The 20,151-nt window shown below is 40.7% G+C and overlaps 1 protein-coding gene across 2 annotated transcripts in view; it reads right to left on the bottom strand.

Annotated features, from left to right (window-relative positions):
• The window catches only part of plxnb1a (plexin b1a), an 81,572-nt gene that overhangs the window by 5,151 nt on the left and 56,270 nt on the right, over positions 1–20,151 (bottom strand). For both annotated transcript variants that reach the window (XM_049580753.1, XM_049580752.1), the window contains 22 exons: positions 18,631–18,724; positions 18,348–18,517; positions 16,903–17,054; positions 16,710–16,815; positions 15,440–15,576; positions 15,145–15,318; positions 13,881–14,115; positions 13,486–13,728; positions 13,107–13,283; positions 12,155–12,303; positions 11,850–11,950; positions 11,527–11,744; positions 11,055–11,233; positions 10,885–10,951; positions 9,195–9,341; positions 8,562–8,736; positions 8,017–8,120; positions 6,671–6,755; positions 5,494–5,666; positions 4,762–4,922; positions 3,101–3,248; positions 2,719–2,783 (listed from right to left, as the gene is read on the bottom strand). In XM_049580753.1, the coding sequence (XP_049436710.1) occupies positions 2,719–2,783; positions 3,101–3,248; positions 4,762–4,922; positions 5,494–5,666; positions 6,671–6,755; positions 8,017–8,120; positions 8,562–8,736; positions 9,195–9,341; positions 10,885–10,951; positions 11,055–11,233; positions 11,527–11,744; positions 11,850–11,950; positions 12,155–12,303; positions 13,107–13,283; positions 13,486–13,728; positions 13,881–14,115; positions 15,145–15,318; positions 15,440–15,576; positions 16,710–16,815; positions 16,903–17,054; positions 18,348–18,517; positions 18,631–18,724 (3,260 nt within the window). The remainder of the gene's footprint in view (positions 1–2,718; positions 2,784–3,100; positions 3,249–4,761; positions 4,923–5,493; positions 5,667–6,670; positions 6,756–8,016; positions 8,121–8,561; positions 8,737–9,194; positions 9,342–10,884; positions 10,952–11,054; positions 11,234–11,526; positions 11,745–11,849; positions 11,951–12,154; positions 12,304–13,106; positions 13,284–13,485; positions 13,729–13,880; positions 14,116–15,144; positions 15,319–15,439; positions 15,577–16,709; positions 16,816–16,902; positions 17,055–18,347; positions 18,518–18,630; positions 18,725–20,151) is intronic.

The raw sequence follows: 20,151 nt of genomic DNA on the forward strand, positions 1-20,151 counted from the left end.
TATTTTCTACTATTCTATTGTAATCGAATGTCACCAAGTATGTTTGTCCACGGGCTTGAATCTTTCTACATGCACGCTGTGGGGGCCGTACTTTAAAAACAAACAAACAACTATTCATGATTTCATTAAATGTTTTACAGTAAAAAAATTAATACAATGAAATTGAAAACAATAACTCAAATAAAATAATTTGAAAAAAAGATGTCAAATAAAACAGTTTGAAAAAAGATATGTTAAATAAAATTTAACATGATTAAAATGATTTAAAATAGTTTGAGAAAAGATATCTTAAAATAATTTGAAAAAAATCATATGTTAAGTAAAATAATTTGAAAAAATATGATAAATATGTGGGGGTAAAAAATAGTTAAGTAAGTGCTATGAGTTTGTCCCCATTCTTGCATGCTGATATGATGCAAGCAGCATCACACGTATAAAAAGATGGGAATTGGTTTCAGCTTCACTTATCAAATCTGCACTGCCCAACCAGCAAAATAGGGCAACCACCCAAATCCAACCCGACCTGCAAACTGCAACTTTATGTATTCATGTAACACAGTTGTCAGGACTGAGTACTGAGATGGGGACAGAGACATGGACTGAGCGCCGCTGCATGTGTCTTTTATAGAGAGACAGTGACAGAGGGAGCGGAGAGGAGTACAAAAGGTGGAAGGAACACTATTGCACGCAATGTTTCTTAGAGTTATTAATAACTTACTCAGGACCTGCTTTCTCACTTCTTATGTATCACATCACATATTTTGATATTTTTGTGTCAGGCCTAAGCTTACCCAAACCTGCTGCATCACTGCTGCTAATAATAAGCTGACAGATGGATTTATAACCTCTTAAGTTCTATGAATTAATTAATATTCTGCGGGCATGACGGTAAGCTTCGGTGGACCGTATGAAGCCCGCTGGCTGCCAGTTGACGATCACTGCCCTACACCTTGGATTTGATACCTCGAGTGTCTTGAATCCCATCATGGTGTTACTTTACAGCGCCTTCACTTTACGCTGACAGACTGCACAGAGAACAGGCACAGTATACAAACTGATTAACAGTATTTATCTTCCAGTAGAGGATGTGTTCCTCAGCAGCCACACTCATGTCAGTCAGACGGACAAACATCGTTATACTCACTGAGTATAAAGACCAGCAGGGCTAAGAGTTGCTTTTTATGAATCCGGATTGTAATTCATGCTAATAGTTATAGAATTTTTAAGTGTTCAGTCATGTCATATTAAATGATGTTTGTTCACCCAGTTGTGTGTTTGGAACTAGTTTCTAATGCATTTGCGGCAATGACTCCATTTAAAGATGGACAACACATCTCCACTTCCTCCCAATTTACATTATTGAAGCCGAAGTATGGAGTTACCACTGCCTGACCAATCGGGAGGATTGCCAGTGATTGCGAGCACACCAATTGGCACGCAGCTGTAAATCATGGTGTCATGCCCAATAGCATCAAATAATTACAACCCCTTTTCCACCAAAAACCCTGCTAAAAGGAGGCTACAGACTCCTTTCCCATTGCTAGTTGATCAGTGCTACGTACACAGCTCTGCAGCGGACAAGCATGCCTATCTGTATTTGTGTGTGTGGGTTTTTTGGGTGTGTCACGTTCAACGGTCTTTTGTGCAGCGGGAAAGGGGCTTTTTAAAAACAAATTATTTGCATAAGGGAGGGGAAGCACTACTGCAGTCATACAAGTGACAAAAGGCAGAGTATAATACCAGTAATTCTAATGGCAAATATTAAATTTGAATTATTAATTACTTAAACCTGAATAACTTCTGTTTTTGTTTATTTGCTACTTATGGACAGCGAAACAAGCTGTGAACACATCACTGACATAACACCTTATGAAGTGAGCATGTTAGCAAACATCGGCTAATTCACGCATCAAGCATCTACTGAGCAAAACAACCCTGACAGTCAGGTGATTATTGTCTGTGAGTTCATCACTACGAGTCAACCCTTTCACATTTTGCATTGGGATATTTGAGGCTGTTGATATGAAATATTGATTAGAACAATATATTAGAACTATATATGCTACTGTATTGTGGTTAATATCTGAAATAAAGATAGACAGCTACTCTGGGCAGCTTTTTTTAACTTTCAAACCTGTTGTGCCTCAGACGACACCCTGCAGTGATGTCAGGGTGTCCTGACTCACTTTGAGTACACCTCTACATCTCTGCAGTATAGTGAGAGTTACTCTTTAGGCTAGCTATCATCAGTCAGTGATGTCAATAATAATGTTTCCATCCCTAAAAGATGTGCACCATCTCTGGTGTTTAATATCATATGGGATAAACAGGATGAATCGATAGCATCAGTGGGGGAAATATATATTTAAAAAAAAGAGTAGGGAGCAGTTTTCTGCAGCGTTCATGTTTTTTAATTTAGATAAGACTAATAAGGCTTATAAAACAGGCATATTTGTTGCGTAAAAATCTTGTCAAGCAAACCTTTAATACATCACCAGTGTAATCTGCAGGGTTTAATGTGCAGCAGACAGCAGTAAGTGTAGCAGTCTGCTCTCAGACCATCCATGCATGGAAGCCTCGCAGGCTTAGTCTACCCTCTGTCTGACACTGACAGATTGTCCTAGGTCTCACTCTCTCCTTCCTTCCCTCCCTTCCTCTCTCCTCCAGAATGTTTTTCATGCCTGGGGTCAGTGGGGCAACTGGCTGCCATATTCTTACCTCTCCACCATCTGTTTGTAGCGCGGGATGTCTCTGGCGTACAGCAACTTGTTGATGGGAGAGTCCTGTGCGAGGAAGACAAACAGCAGAAACGTGTCCTGAATATCACATAAAACAGGTCATATAAAGCTTTGTTGATTTAACAATGCTCTTGGTACAAAACACAGCTTGAAGGCCCCTTTATATCATTCTGTTTCCCATCCATGTGTAGAGATGTGATGTGAATGGACTGTATATAGTCATGTTACTGTACTACCTTAAAGTGCAGTAATATCATTTCACCCTATTGTGATATTATTGTGTTTTGGATGTGTTTGTGTAACAGTGGTATAGAATAATACTGTTCTATAACACTGGCAGTGCCTTAAAGTGATTAACTCACCCGTCCCAGTTTGTGGTCAGCGATGGTGCAGGAATCCATAAAGGTCTGAGCGATGACGGACAGCACAGCATCCACGTGGTCTGAGGTCTGCACGTCAAAGATGAACTGTGGGTTCTTGAGAATATTGATCCAGAACCGCAGCGGTAAGCTGTTTAACAAGACAAGACAGTTGATGCGTATGTTAACATTGTTCCACTGGTTATAAAGTTTATCAGGACAGCATATTCAGCTGATTGAACATTTTGTTCAGATTACAACCACTGGCAAAACAGCAGGAAGTTCTTTGATACCGTGTTCACACCTCAGCAGTTTGGTTCCAACAAACTCTGATACATTTGGATGTTTAGTTTAGTCTATGGCGCAAAAGTAGTAGTAGATAGTAGATATGGGATTTTAGCATGAATTCAAAAGATTAACTACTATTAAAGCTACAGTTGGTAACTTTTATAAAAGTAACTTCTCTTCACATTTGCTAAAACAGAGAGTCTGTGAATAAAATTGACAACCAATCAGAGCCAAGGAGTCTCTAACGCAGATGCCAATCATGTCAGTCACTGCTTGTGAGCTGCGATCAAACTGTCAAACTAGGCAGCGCTGATCAAATAGGAATCAAGATTCTGTTACTGCATTGTCTATGTCTTGTCTCAAATGCTTTCAGAAACATATTTTAGTGTGCTGTTTAACTGTAAAACGAGAAAGTTTTCTCCAGCTGGTGGGCGGAGCTTGGTTTTTGGCACGACTGTTTGGTCATCATGGTGGCCGGGTCACAAACTTTCTGCACATTTCAGTTTAAGCATGGCTTACTTACTTACAGCTTGGTCACCACTGTTGGCAAATGTTGTGTACACTCCCAAGTAAGTGCTGAGTGTCGAGTGTGAGGTTGTATGGATGAACAGTTCTCGAGAAAAAGCTGTAAGCAGGAATATTAAAGGCCAAGCAATCAGCCAGCAAAATACAGATACACAGCTACTAACTTTAACCAGCTATAATATGTTTACACCTGTTTGATTCTCAACTAAGAATGTTCTTCATCAGTTATTTCTTGGTGAGCTTTTTGTGGCACCAAACTGTTAAGAAACCCAAAAGGTTCAGTAAAGTGCAGGATGACTGGCTGTCAGTCACAAGTACTTGACTTCCCTACGTGGGTGCATGTAGCAAGGATGATGCGGGATGACAGTACGCAATATATGACATGCTCCTTGTCACTGTATATGACCTCATCGTCACTTATCTTGGTTTGATGGAATAAGTCAGTGTGAACACAAACTAAGAATGCAGCATAATGTATCAGTTTATATTTTTCTGAAAGAATGAAACAAACTACCAGTGTGAATGCTCTTTTTTATCTGCATGAACCACTTATCAAATATATTTTATATTTTGCAAAATAAAATATGTTCTGGTAAAGCTCTGGCATTTTAAATGAATCCTAACATTAGTTCAAAATAAAACCATGCAATCAGCTGTTGTCCTCAGGTTCTGTGTGGGAAGGCTTAACCGACTCAAGAGGTTCTTAAACCTGTGGATGAAATTCCCCCCAAAGTGTGTTTAGAACTCTTCTCTCATGTCGGCCCACCAGAAGTTGGCTTGTGACCAGCTCTGGTTTCCAACCCTGCCTCCTGACATCCAAAACCTTTAGTAAGCTGCTGCTGTCCAGTTACCTGTTGGTTTTCCAGATGTGGATAGTCTCCGGGTCCGTGATGTTGTGCTGCAGAGCCTGCTCGTCCAACAAGTCGAAAAAGTATTTGACAGCCAGAGGTACGGGACGACTGGTGCTGAGGATCGCCGTGAATAAATCATCCACAAACTTCTGCAGTGTGCCCTGAGACAAAGCAGATAACGTGGAACAGATAAATAAAATAATTGTGATTATTACTTCCTGCTACTGCCCATTTTCCTTTCCCCTCTGCATACTCATAAATGCACTCTAACACACACCACGCTGTCTTCAATCCTCCCTTTATATTGTTCTTCTTGGTATTATTGTTCATCACTACAGTCATAATCATTGCTGATTATGACAACAAAGTATTGTTAGCATAATTATTATTATCTATGTAATCTATTTATTTATTTTATTCATTTATTTTGCTGGCCACTGGTGCCCTAGGGTGCTGTATTGGTGGGACTCTATCTGGTCTCGGCGGCACTTCTGAAAATCTCATGCTGACTCACTTCACACTTTGTGTATCTAACAAGGTTGATCCCCATTGTCTACTTTGTTGCCTGGAAGCAACACAAAGTTGAATGCTGCCGCTTTGTTACAATCTTTTTTGGATCATTTCCCAGAAAGAATGTGGCCAACTCCTGTGTGTTCAATTTAAGTATGCAAAACCTTTTCAAATATGAATAAGTGAGCACCACCTTGATGGATGCCTTTTAGAGTGTTTTACCTTCATGGAGAGAAGTCGTGTGAGGTAGATCTCAGGGATAGCCTTGGCCCTCTCGCCCCCCCTCTCCCTCAGACTTCCTCTCCTGTGCTTGGGCAGCTCGGACTCCTCGCTGGCTTTCACCAGATGCCAAAGCCTCACTCCTCCCTCCTCCCCATCATCCAGCATAGGCGTCTCTGGTAGGGGTGGGACAACAGTGGAATGAGTTTATTTTTGTTGGCTAATACCAAGCAAGGTATTGTTTAAACTAAACAGTAGAGCTGTTTTCTCAGGTTTAGGCCATTTCAGTGTTTTAAAATGGTGTAAAACCAATGTTCTTTTTTGCTGTTAACATACATGCTCAGTGTTAAAATGATCATATATATTACAGTACATGATGGTCCAAACAATAGAGCTATACTCTACAGTACTGGCTATTTCTCTGCCGTTTCACAACTACCTTTTATTGCTGACTCCAAGCTTCCCGCTTCATCCTACCCAGTGCAACATAACACAGTCAAACAGCACCCTCCCCTGGTTATTTACACTCTGTTAAGTTGTTCATTTATCACATGACTGCATGAAGATCAACATTCACTTATGCGGTAGTAACATCTGGATACAGTTGTTAAAAAACTTTGTTGTCTGTGTTAAATTGTTTTCTACTGCTCCTGCTCCTTGTACAGTATTTTTATGTAGAAGTTTAGCAGCCACTGAAAATATATTGTAAATGGCGTAAGATTTTAACCATGCACTTAAATTAATCAAATAATAAAGTCTGATTTGAACTCTAATACCACTCTCCAAAAAAGTTGTGAAACTGCTAGCTGTCAAGGTGAATATGAATTGTGGAAATAAAATGTGAGGTGTTATCAGGGGGAAAAACAAGATAGAACTGCACTGAGCAATATTGCAGGGTTTTTCTTTAAAAACGTGTTGCATATATTATTGGAGGATACCCTAAAGAATGTGAAGTTGGTCTGAAGTCTGAATAAAATGAGAAAGCTATAGAAAAAGAAATGTGAAAAGCTGTCTTAGCCATGTGAAGTAAAGGCTTCAATGTCAGATCATGAAGTAAGAATAACCTCTGTGCCATGTAAGTCGAGCTTCATCCTACACATCTGTTAAAACTGATGAAAGGTTACTGAGAGTGAGCCTTGCTGTCATTTCACTTTGTTATTCCAAAATACATGAGACTTACTTTCTCCAGGCATGTAATCATGGCTGTCATGGAGGTGATTTTTGGTGTTCCTGGGGACGAGGGCAACCGTTGCTCCATCAGGGACCTACAGTGTACAGAGTTTTAAAACTTTCACACTTCCAGCCTTAAAGTGTCAGCAGGTAATTTTTTATAAAAATAGCCTTTTCTCGTATTCGCTGAAACTGTTACTGTATCATGACACGAGAAAGATAATCTGTCAATACAATATGTTCCTCTGGCTCCTCTTAGTGCTTCAAATGGCAACTGCAAGAATCCACCATGCCTGAACCAAAACAATCAATCAAACCCATATGGAGTCTAACACAGTGTCAATCACTGCTTGTGCGCACGATGCACTGGCAACAACAGCTTGCATGGCAAAGTCAAGTAAACCAAAGAAGACTGATGATGAAGAACTTGCTTTCATTTTTACTTTAGTTACTCTGCAGGACGAGGAGGAGCCAGAGGAATCTGATTTTTCACGAATCATCTGTTTCATATACCACTGTTAGGATATAGTGATATCAAAGTTAAAAGTTACCTACTGTAGTTTTAAAGAGGCAACAGATAGGATTTTTTTTTTTTTTTTTTTAGCTTGGTGCCACCTAGTGTCAGTGGTTTTGCATCGCACTGTCGCAACGACCAAATTGACCATGGGGATCAGAGATAATCAATATGACTCTGTTAGACTCTCTAAATTAAATTAAATATAGGCTGTAAAGCCACTGGTATAGTACAGTACAGTCCTCTCTCATCTAGCTAACATTTAGCCGTGTTACTTACTGATCCATTAGAAAGAAAGCTAGCTGGACATTGGTTTTGAAGCCTCTTTGGTCACGGAGCTCCCTCCATCTCTTGAACGCCTGACTGAGGTTTACTCTTGTTTTTCCTCTTCTTTTATCACTCTACTTTTTGCTCTTCTTTGCCTCCTCAGACAGAGGAGCTCTTTTTCTTTCACTAGGCTGTTTTTCACTTGTCTCCAAACTTCTGCCATTGTGCTCGTGACTCAACTATCTCATGCCCAACTCCTCATAAGGACCAGCTCCAGTCCCTGATTGGCTGACTGACCAGTTTTGCAATTCATGACGCATTTCCTGCCGTAAAGCAGATTTTTTCCGCGAAATTTCGGCACCGGTGGCAGAAGCTTTTTACAAAGATTGCAAAGCCACTAAGTAACCTATGTAAATGCTGATAGTCTCATCTTACTGTGTATACTACCCTGTGCAACCCACATTATTTTCATAATGATATATTTAGGAAAATATGCTATCTGTTGCCTCTTTAAACAATCAACATGCATGGTTTATTATGTGTATGTATGTATTTGTTGTGTGACTTGCACTTACCTTGTAGTGTTGCAGTGTATTAAGACGCTTCCATGTGCCTTGTACTACTGATGTCAGGTCCTCATCTGACAGAATCAAGTGACCTGCAACACCTGCACGCCACTCTGGAGGGACAAATGTTGATGTAACCTCATGCCACTGCTTAACACTGCAGATTTATTTTCAACAGACATAGACGACAAGTGTTGCTCCACAAAGAGAAAATGAAAGTTTTCATCTCTTTCGGTAATCCGGGTGCACATGGAAAGGCCTGGTAATTCTTTGATCAAAAGATTGAACTGTGTTTGAAGACTCTAATCCTACTTCATAATATCAACAAATGGATTGCCTGCAGTTGTAAAGCAGGATTTGTGCCGAATAAATGTTTGCTGCGTGGCCTGCACAGCTACCACTGCAGACGCTTTCTATGCTTGATTATTCACAGTCAAACTGAAAAGCAGCCCACAAGTTATTGTGATCAACTGCTCCATCTGACCAACAGCCCACTCATCACTACAGTCAGATGCAAAGGAGAAGTGTGGGCTCAGGAAATAAACTAGACTCACCGAGGTGTAATGAGTCAATGTGTGGCCTCTGGGAAAAGGAGGTTCCCTTCCAAGTTTGTTCCAGAAGTTTCTCTTTCACTTGGGTGATGGTGTCACAGTCCAGGACTTTGGCAGGTACCGTCTGGGAGGTGGTGCCTCCGCTGGTGGCTGCAGCTGGCATCACAACATTTAGAGTCTAGACAGACAAACAGGAGGGCTGATTATCAGTGGAAATATTGCAATACTTCTACGCAGAATTTCAGTTTGTGGGGAAGCATTTGGGTGTTCAAGTTTGTGCAGATGTGCATTGTGATTTGAGTTCGGAAAAAAATAGATCAATCAAAAATAGTACTGTTTTATTTGACCTCAACTTGATATAATACAAGAATGTTTCAACTTAAAGTATGTTCTTGAAAACTTACAATATCTAGCAGTTAGTACTTTTTAGTTAGTATGTTTTATTCATAGGTCAACAAAAGAACTTTTACATATGGCATTATTAGTACTACAAGATGGGTGCAAAGTACACAAACCTAATACCATCAAAAATGAAGGAAAGGAGCATGAAAAACAAGTAATACACACTTCCTTGATTGTTATGTGACTGTGTGTGAAGGTGTATATATTGTACAGTGTCTATGTGGGTGTCCTGACCAGCGTGCGGTACTCCACGTCCTCTCGCAGCAGCCTGTTGTCATTGAGTGTGTACTTGGCTTTTCCTGTCACGGCGTCCACAGGTCCCTTGTCCACCTGGTGCTTTATTGCTCTGAACAGCATGTAGAACGACTCCCCTGCTGATTCCTGGCCAAGCATAAAGACGGAAGGTCAACAGTGTCCTAACACGACAGGATTTAATTTAACAGTCATTCAGTGAGTGTCCTGACCAAGTGCTCTCCTCTACTTCTGAGCAGCCAGGATTAGCCACCCTGCCTGTGGAGGAGGCCATGATGATGATGATGATGATGATGATGAAGACAATTTACTTTGTACTGGCTTCAATGGAGTGTTTGTGACACATTTTCAAATATAAAATATTTCTGACTTAACAGAGGTGTCATTTGTATATTATGAAATACTAACAACATTGATTTTTGTGGAGAAATTGCAGCAAAAAAGTCATATGACATAGTTAGGAACATTAACAATAAAACAACAACAACAAAAAAAAATACAGCTATAAAGACTGTTAACTGTGGAGAGTTTCTAAATCTGGGGGGTCCCAAGATAAATAAAAGAGGTCCGCAGGTATATAAAAGGATAAGAAAGAGCAAAATTTGTTTTACTACACAAAATTATGCTTATATTTTTTTGCATGTTTTTTCTCAGATTTTTTTCTTTTAAAATACTTTAACCTTTTTGGGGCTTTGAAAAATCCTTAAAATTGTTTAAAAAAATAAAGCAAAAAACAAAGCCCTAAACGATAAATCCCTCTATGACTGGACAATAGAGTGTTGAAAGGATGACTTTTTTTTTGTAGGCCGACCAGCAATTTACCATCATCCTTGTTCCCTAGACAAAATGTCAAATTGATTTTTCCATTTGATTTTATATTACTGCAGAAAACAAGCTCTATAGCAAACAAAAGTTTTTGATATGTTAGGCTACAGACAATCTACACCACAGTCGCATGACCTAAATGTAGCCACTACAACAAGTCCTGTTCAGCATGATGACACTTTGCAGTCACATTTTGCCAATTTTTAGCAACCGGCATTTATAAGATTGCTTCAAAGCTTTAAAATTCATGAGTGGGGTATATACTTACATATTTTATGTCACAGAACAAAACATAGCAATCTCTTGAGCTTGTGTGAACTACAGACCTCATTTCAGGCATCTAACCAAAGACTCATTGGCTTATAGACGAGGGAACGGGAAGCAAAAATGCTAACTCATTCTAGTGTTTTAGGAGTCACTCCTGCACCACTCCATTCTTGTCTACACCAAAGCCATAATCTGTGATAAGCACACTTTGTTTCATTAAAGGGTCACAAGCCACAACAGTGGGAACTACTAAACTATAGTGATATGTAGTGCGGAGTAGGTATTACATTCATATAGTAGCTGAGTACCTGCATAAGTACTGAAAGGGCAGTAGTTTATAATATTAATATTTTGATATAAATGTGATCATTGTCCTCTCTGTTGTACAAGTTATTATGTGATGCAGCAATGTGTATCGCTGATGCACTGTCCATATAGAGTACCAGGTGGAATCACTCTGTTTTTGCTATTTTAACCCTGTGAAGTTGAAAGCAGTCTGTGTTCAAACCAATACGCATTTGTACAGATTTCATCTTTATTCACTGATCTGTGGTCAGGTCCAAAATACTAGTGTACATACCCTCAGAAAGGTAAACAGACAGATGGACATCCAGTTTGTCAAAAGCTTCTCAACCACCGATTCCGTTCTGGAAAAGATAGATTGCACATGTAAGCGAACTATTTATGGATGGAGACAGTACCTGTGCTGAAGACACCTTTATAAACTAGACAAACTGACGTCACCCTCACCTCCTGAGCATCAGTTTGGGGTTCTTGGCCACATACTGTTCAACTAGATCGTTAAGCAGTGTCTTCAGTATGTCTGTGAAGTACTCCAGTTTACCGTGCAGGGCCACAGTCAGCAGAGAGGCCACATAGGCCCGGTCCCTTGGGGAGAAAGTCCGCTGAACCTCCAGCGTGTGAATAAACTGGAGAGACAACAGGAAGGTATTGGGAAAAGTAGTGTCCTCAAAATCTATATTAGGCCTACAATTTCTTCACAAAACAAAAATATAACTCAGTTTTATGAGTAGGGGTGAATAATTCATTGTCCATGATTCTCAGAAGAAGGATGAGAATATTGATGTGAAGATCTTTCCCACAATGAAACTGTACCCAGGGCGGTTGTAAACGGCTCTTCAGTGCACCCCTTAAACACACACTTTATCTTATATCCTGCGCCAATTAAGGAAATAAAAAACTCATGACCCTGTTGGCTGACCTTGGTGAGGAAGAGTTTACTGTTGAGCAGGTTGGACAGCTGAACCAGCCCCTGCTCCACAGTCTGCCTTCGACTCTCAGGAACGTCCAGATCTCGCCTCAGTGGCGACTCCTGGTGGCCTGGGAAGAAAATGCGCTCAGCATATGCCCGGTAATCCAAGAAGGGAATCCCTGAACCCACCAGATCACTGGACATGTCCATCATCTCTGTCATCAGGTCTGAAGGAGGGGGGAAAGGATAGAAGGCCTCAGTTTGTGTTTGTTGGCACACTTATTAAGCTGATGCCTTTTTTAAAAGTTAGTAACAGAAGCTTTAGCTTGTACCTGTGAACTCCTTCTTACAGCGGTCTCTCACACTGGTCTCCAGGTTCTCCAGCTGGATCTGCACCTTCTTATAATCCCTCATGGCCTGTTTACTCTTCCTCCTGACAAACAACAATGACGCAGACAATATTCAGGTAAAGAAATTAAGCAGCACTTTGGGAATGGAAGAATAACACAACTATAGAATTGGATAGCATGTATGACTAAAAATCATATTGGAACTACTGTACACTGCAGCCTGTCGAGGGCAATAAGATAAGTCTGCTTAACTGAAGAGAGATTACCCGAGTACTGTCCGTGTTTACCTGTATATGAGGACTATGATGAGCACAATGAGAGCCACTATGGAGGCTCCCACCCCGACTCCCACCTGAGCTTCAAGAGGAAATGTCGACTGAGCCTGGCTGTCGTACTGCACTCTGCCCAGGGAGAAGTTCAGATTCCCCATTTTCACCTGGAAGCATAATCAGAGACTTACAGTCACAGACAAACAAGTTTGAAGTTAACAGTTTTAGTATGCAGTCATGCACTGTTGCTCCTACATATTTATTTGCTGCTAAATCTTTCTCCACTCGTTTAACAGGGACTTATTAAGTTAATTTTGGGTTCTGCTAGGACATGTTCACATGCGTCAATGTTTTAAAAAAAAAACAAAAAAAAAAAAAAAACAATTCTCATACTGTCTGTGCTGTTTTCACCCTCTGTCTGAAATATTTCATTTTAGCACCTATCTCTTTATGCTCCCATTCTGAAAAAGCTATGTTTGCTCTGACCGGTCAGCATTTGCGGGCCTTTGGTATATCAGTGTCTCTGCACTTTCACTGCACCCGGGGAATGACTGTAACACAGTATGGCGGCACTCTCTACTGTGAAAAATCCCCAGTAAAAGCTTCTAAACCAAAATCTTCACAGCCGGACATGTTCCAGCTGGAATATGACCCATAATATGGAGGAAATTAACAACGTCAGCAACCAAGTTTACATGTTTCTCTGATGTTAGCAATTAGCCACATGCAGCAGTGTATCAGTCATGTGCCTTGACAAGCTGTCTGTGACTGTGACAAGCTGACGTCATCTTGTAGCCAAAGTAGAAAAAAAACAGTCTGAAGCGTGAGGTTGTTGCTCACACGGATTACTTTTCCATACGTTTAACCTGATTATTTAAGAAAGCATAAAAGGTCCCTTAAAGCTAACCAAAGTCCTTGGCTGCAGTACATGTACAACTTTAATTCCAGGTTATCAGTGACATCTACTCACTGTGAACTCAGGCAGACTGTCCGTGCCATCCTGTTTCTTGCTGGCTGTGACTGAGGGCTGCTGAGCTGGTGGCTCACAGTACAAGTGGCTGTGTGTCAGTGTCTTCACCAAACACACCCCCGCCCCTATCCGAGCCTCCACCTCATGCTTGTAGATGGCTAGATCCAGGTTCTCTCCCTAGAGTAGACACAACATGACATACAGCATGACTTGTCTGAGCTGAACTGCAGTATTAGAGGGAGTTTCAGTGTTCATAATCATAACACTGTCACTGCAATTGTTAGTTTTCAAAGCTGTTCTGAAGGCTGGACACCAGCTCAGACACTAGGAGTAGAAACAAGAGGAGAAGTGGATTTTATCAAAGATTACTGGTCCCCACCTCAACAGAGATGATGCTGCCAGGTTTGTGGTGGTACGGTTTGCTGGGGTCGTTCTGGTTCAGCGGGTAGAGCTTTGGGTTTTGCTCATAGCTGAAGGCTTCATTCCCCACGGTGCTGAAGTCAAAATGGAGGCTGTCCAACAGGAAATGAACTTTAACCCGAGCCCTCCTGGCCTCTGGACCCACCGCCGGAGTCGGACACAAGATGAGGGAGGAGCTGTTCACTGTGCAGCGAGACTCGTACTGGAGGGGAGCACAGAGGCAATGAAATTAAGCATATGGGGAACATTCCCTCCATGCTGAATTGTATTTAGGCTTATATACTTCACAGGTTTAAAGAAAACCATAAATATGTGCATAGTTTAAATGCATTTAACTTTCTGTATGCAGCAGACCTGTTTGACATGACAGAGTGTCCCGTCAGAGCAGTCCACTTCTGGGACGATCCTCCTCCATCTCTTCAGCAGACCCTGACGATCCCGTTCTCTGTTCAGGCTCCCTTTTTTCCTCCCATTGACACTCCTTCTCTTCCTGGGAGGGAGAGTATCAGGGGGGCTGAGAGTGACCCTCATTTTCGGCTCTTGGACCACATCCAGGTTCTGACCAGAAACTCTAATGATTCGGCCTCCACTGCAGAGGCAAGCAGAGGAAGTGATTTCATGTTACATTAAAAAAAAAACTGCCTGTGGATATTTACCTACGTATGTCACAAATGACTGTAAAGATTAGCTTCACCAAAATCTATAACAATTATATTTACTAATACTACAAATGGAAGTGCGCACAGCAGCATTTTCTAAGACAGAAAGGGTCTGCTGCCAGGCTGTTTTGCATGTGTCGAGAAAGTAACAGAGTGCAAAATAAAGAATTTTCTTCTGCTGAACTTGGTGTGGAGCAGACATTTTTGTTTTCCCTGTTGTCATTGATTATATTCGCATCTAATTGAAATGCCTATACCACCCTGGTGTCTGGACGTCTGCAAGGACTATTATAAAAATCAATAGTTATTTTACCCTCACTTAATGATTTTTTTTCCTTACTTTAAATGCTTTGCAAACTGCATCGCATGTATACCTACAAATAGACATGGAAGGAGCACGATTCTAAATACAGTTTTTTATAACTTGAACAAAATGGCAATGACAACTTAGCATTAAGTTATAACACATGGTCATCACATTATTTCAAACAAATCAGCATCCTGAGTCATGACACCTACTATTAAGCATTAAGCATCTTAAAAAGTCAGAGCAAAAGCACAAGTAGAGGCTTTGTGGAGAGACGGATGAAGTTTTCCTGATATTTTTAGGAACTTTATGTACAATTCCATGTACAACAACAATTATACATTCCTAACAGGCTTCTTCTATTAAAAAAATCAGTGTTTTCTTCTCTCTGATGCTTCGACACTATCGATTTATTAGTTCTTTGGTTGTTTGAACAGCATACTTTTCTAATGCAGGATTAGGCTTTTTAGCAGAGAGTGAAGGCTCTGTGACTTTAGCTTGTGTTCAGGTTTAAACAGTGTAAAACTTTAAACTGTATCAAGGTCACAATCTTTGGACAGAGCTGGGATATTCTTGCCCTAATGAAACAGTGTCACTACATCAGTTATACAATGTTTATTAAGTTTATGGTTTAACTATACACTAAAATCACCTAAGAAAGCTTTTTGACGGTGTAGCCGATGATATGTTGGGGTTGGGGGTGTAATGATACACTGATCCCTGCAGATGGCGCTCTGTGCCACCAAACCGCACAGTGATGCCATGTTCCCCTGTTCTGTTGCTGCCTCTCGTCAGACAGCTGATCTGATCCTCCTGGATGTTTAACCTGGACAGAGACAGACACATTCCAGTCATTTTATGCTAAATATTAATCAGTCTGTTACGCAAGGAGAAAATTTGCTTTTTTAACTCATAGTTTTTGTTCAAGGTCATTTAGAGGTACTTACACCACACATGGCACCCCTCCGATTAGGACGCTGACTTCACTCGGGTGTCCTGTCCTCAGTCTCCGGCCTGTGATGGTGAGAGATGAGCCTCCTGCCTTGGGCCCTCTTTGGGGGAAGATGCTGCTCAGTACAGGATCCTGGCGATGGAGCAGATGAGTGGACGAAGACAGATACAGGATGAGATGCAACGATGCACGAGACAGAGAAAAAGCATAATCAATAAACTGATAGTGAGCGTGTGATTTATTGGGAGGATAAAAGAGACACCGGGGCATTCTGGGAAACACTAGAAGGCTGCATCACAGCGAGCCAGTATAACAATTTAATTGCTTGTCACTTTGGCTTCTTCATTAAGGCTGTTGTCAAACCTACAGACCTTTTACTGTAATGTAAATAAGGAGACATGCTGTTACTGCATTGCAGCGGCTCACTTACACTTCACACAGTACAACTTTAAATGAAGCCTTATTAATAAAAAGCCATGTGGGAGCCGTCGTTCCTTAAACTGGTCAGAAATCTTCTGTGGGAAGGCGCTTTCTTTTCCATGAATATACACACATTAAACAGCAGCATTTATGGATCGTTACAACAGATCATCCTTATTGCTTCCTGAAGTTGTACCCAATCACAGTAACACCACATTCTCCAAAGGCATTCCAGGATTAGTTTAGAAAAGCACCAAGGGACTCCCCTCTCACTGAGGTCTTGCTACGTCTGTTTTGGTCCACACCCAAGAGTGATTACTGTGTTCTCATATACGTAACTGAACCAAACTCAGGGGGAAAACATGCAAGGATTCAAAGTAACTGCTGCTTGTGAACTGGGTGTGAAAATACCCGAGAGATGTCTTTGTTTTTTAAATACTTGTTTACTTGCTACAGTATAATTATCCCAACAATCCTGCGAGACCAAGGCAGGCTTGCAGCAAGGGTGTAGCAGGAGTTTCTGTAGATATTCGGCGGGTTTACATGCACGTAAATAAACAAGCCCTGTGTGGCAGAGGGAGCTGCATGAAGTCTGATAAATGTCCTCAAGTGAGACAGCATTAGAGGACTACAAGTTTGAAGATAAAAAAAATGGGGGTGTAGAGTTACAAAGAAGTGATCTTACCAGACCTCTGTAAAATTGAAATGTAAAATTCAGACACATTTGTGCTGCAAGGACAAACTGTGCTCTCACCAAGAGGAGCCTCCACAGTAAGGCTGAGGTTAGGGGAGAACTCTGAGGATTTCTGTGTGCATGTAATCATACTGGCTACTGAGGCATTTACCTGGAAGCTGAACATTTGAGCAGAGAGTCCGACTCCTCCTCCCCTCACTCTGACTGAGGCCTGGCCACTCTTCTCTCCTCCACTGCTCGTAGTCTCACACACTATCCTGCAAGATAAAGACGAACCATTGTCACAATCACAGAAGATGGAAAAAACTGCAAGCAGTTTATGTTTAGATGTACCCACGACTTGCCTTGAGGAGACTTCATATCGGCTGTGGATGACACTGCAGGGGACCCCAGCAACTGTGACCGAGTTCTGAATGTCCTCAGCTCTCTGACCGAGGTTAGAGCCTGAAATGGTCACTACTGTCCCTCCTTCTACGGGGCCGGATACTGGGTCCAGCTGAAACACAAGAGGACCAAGAGTAAGAAAAGTTCAACATGTCTTGTTCTGACATCATGACTCAGCTACCATGACAGCGTGACATAAAAATGGGTGTCCACAAAAAACTAAACGATACAGTCGGTTCAAGGTTCAATACAATTATTGAAACTGGTTTTATGGTTTGATTACTGACAGACTGACTGAATACAAACGGAGGGGTAAAAAAATCAATGACTTATTTGCGACTTAGTCAAATTTCCAATGCAAATGCCTTAAATTCTGTTGTTTAGTCGATTACACAAAACTATATTAGGGCAGCCTGGTGGTCCAGGGTTAAAGACGCCCACCATGAACCACAACATCAGCTGCTTCTGCATGTCATTCCCCATCCCTCTTCCCTCATTTCCTGTTATCTCTCTACTCAGGGTGTCTACAGGTATCAGACACTAAAATTTAATGCATTTTAAGACCTTTTTAAGACATTTTTTAACCAAATAATTTAAGACTGACTTTTGGAGATTTTTTTTTTTTTACTTATTCTGGCACTGCAGGTTATTATAAAGGTTAGCAGTACATATGTAATTTAGCGCAGAGATAACAGTGAGTTACGTTAATCTGCATTTTTTCAAAAGGTATAAAGTAAAAAGACAATATTAGATTTAGTGGTAGATTTACAGATTTGCATCATTAGACACGGACTTACACGCAGAACAGCTTGACTCGTTTTGACTAAAGAATTGAAAGATGGACAATTAGATGAAATTTTTGTGGAAGTTAAGCCCTTACAAATAAGAATTCAAGACTATTTAATGGCTTTTAAGGCCTTATATTTAATAAACTGAATTTTAAGGGAAAGAAAGGCCTCTTGAGACTTTTTAAAAATGTTTCATTTGATTATCTAAAGTTGTATTTTGAAACACAGAAGCAGAACCACAATAATGAGGAGTTGATAGATGTCTGTTTTTGCCATGCTGCAAGTTCAAAGTCCATGTGGTGCAAAAAAGACTGAACTGAAAAACCAAATTCAATGAGGAGTTCAAGTTTGAAAATCACATCCCATCCAGTTTGTCAGATGAGAGATAAAAGAAACTGTAAAGCCAGTCCTGCAGTCAAAACAATATAACAACTTGCACCATACTGTAACTGAGCACCACTTTTCTCAGACAGTGACTATTACTACTATAACACAAAAGGCCAAAAATAAACAAAAATACACAAAAATAAAATCTTCAGAAACATAATTTTTTCCACCTATTTCTCTCATTTCTCATACTTTCTTTCGCAAAGCAAAAAATGGTAAATGATTCTTACGAAATGAATGACGGGTGCAGGACAGGTGTGTTTGATCTCCTCGGTGCAGGAGTCCTGGTACACACAGTGAGAGCTCGCAGCACCGCCACACCAAACACAGCCATACTTGGGGTCGGCTGTGCGACATCTGCTGCAGTCTGACCGCCCCACTGAACAGTTGAACAGAGTCACTGGAACAAGGGAGAGAAAAGCAAGTGTGTGAGGAAATTACATTATCTTAAAGGCAAACAACTGTACAACAGAGACACACACAAGCAAAAAGCACAGCATTAACAGCCCCCACCATACAGATCATCGGCACTGTCAATGAGAAAGTTGTTTTTTCTCCTGATGTTGATCATGGCTGGGTATTCCTCCATCAGTGCAGAATAGGCATACTGAAACGAGAGCAGCAAATAACAGTCAAAGCTGCAGAAGCACTACTTGTGATGTGGAATATGAGTTGATGTTATTCACATCCACGTGCAGAGCAGTTATAGTCTGTGTCAAATGATCGAGTTATGACAGCTAATAAAACACACTAATGGAAAAGCAGAGGCACATGATCAGGAGACAGCAGTTTATTGACGTTTGCTAACACAGCATGCCAATGGTTGATTGGTTTTGGTTATGAGCTTTATTTTTCTTGATTCATAGTGATTTGCAGTGAATGCTACCACATGGGTGGGGTTTACTCCATCAGATTGAGACAGACAAATAAGTTGGCAATCTTTATAAAAGCAAATACTTGTATTGATGCTTCACAACAGTGACTCACAGTATATGTAAAGGCTTATGAAAGATGGTACATTTGCTGGACACTGGGAGCGATGAATGTGATCACACTATTTGAAATAAATGGATTTATCTGTCATGTGACAAATTGATTGACTGATTGATTGAAGAAGATCTGTGTTGTAAGCATGGGCCCAGTAGCCAATGTGGCTGAAAAGACAAAGTAAAGAGTGCCATCCACAGAAACTTAAAGGAATCTTTATTTTATCCAAACCTGGCAACCATTTTCCCATGGTTTTTTTTTGTCTAAGTGACTAATGGAGACAACAATTTTTGAAATAGGTCCAGTACTAAGAGAGACCGCTGCAGCTGACACAGCGAAACAGGCTCGATCATGAGCTGTTAATTTATGTTTATTTAAGGTTTTGGTTTTGCCACTGACATGCCCGTATTTTCCTATATTTCAAGTGTCTGACAACATTATGGAAAGAACCCGACACAGAAATGAAATGGGGTTTTTTGTACTTTTTGCTGATCTGTTTGTTACTGAGACCAAGTCTCACTGAAGGAAGTCTGAAATCTTGCGAGAGGTGACTTGTTGCAGGAAAATCAATAGTGGAAACTTTGGTGAGAGTTGAAGAGAGGAGTACCAGAAAGATAGGAGTACAAAAAGCATAGCTTAGTGTTAGTGTTGGTCTCTCTGCCTGATTTTAAAGCTCCCATAAGGTGCGTGGGTGCTCTAATATTTATACATGTTACTTTATATCTTTTATGTTTTTTTATTGTGTGGTTGTTGGGCTGTAACTTTTTCTGTGCTACTGTCTATGTCAGGCCTCCCTTATAAAACAGATCATTGACCTCAAAGGGACTTACCTGGTTTAATATGGGTTAAATCTAAAAGATTTTCAATGCTATGGTTAAATATTTAGCTGATTTTGACAGTGTTTTGACAGTTTAAAACTTCAGACTTCTCCTTGAGCAAGATTTTTTTGAGTTCATATGACGTTTTTCGAAACAACTTTTTATGTCGGGGCTTCAGGACACTTGGATCACTACGGATGAGCAGTATGGAGATACTTTGTGGTTTCAA

This window comes from Epinephelus fuscoguttatus, linkage group LG7 (assembly GCF_011397635.1).
Source record: "Epinephelus fuscoguttatus linkage group LG7, E.fuscoguttatus.final_Chr_v1".
NCBI classification, from domain to species: Eukaryota; Metazoa; Chordata; class Actinopteri; order Perciformes; family Serranidae; genus Epinephelus; species Epinephelus fuscoguttatus.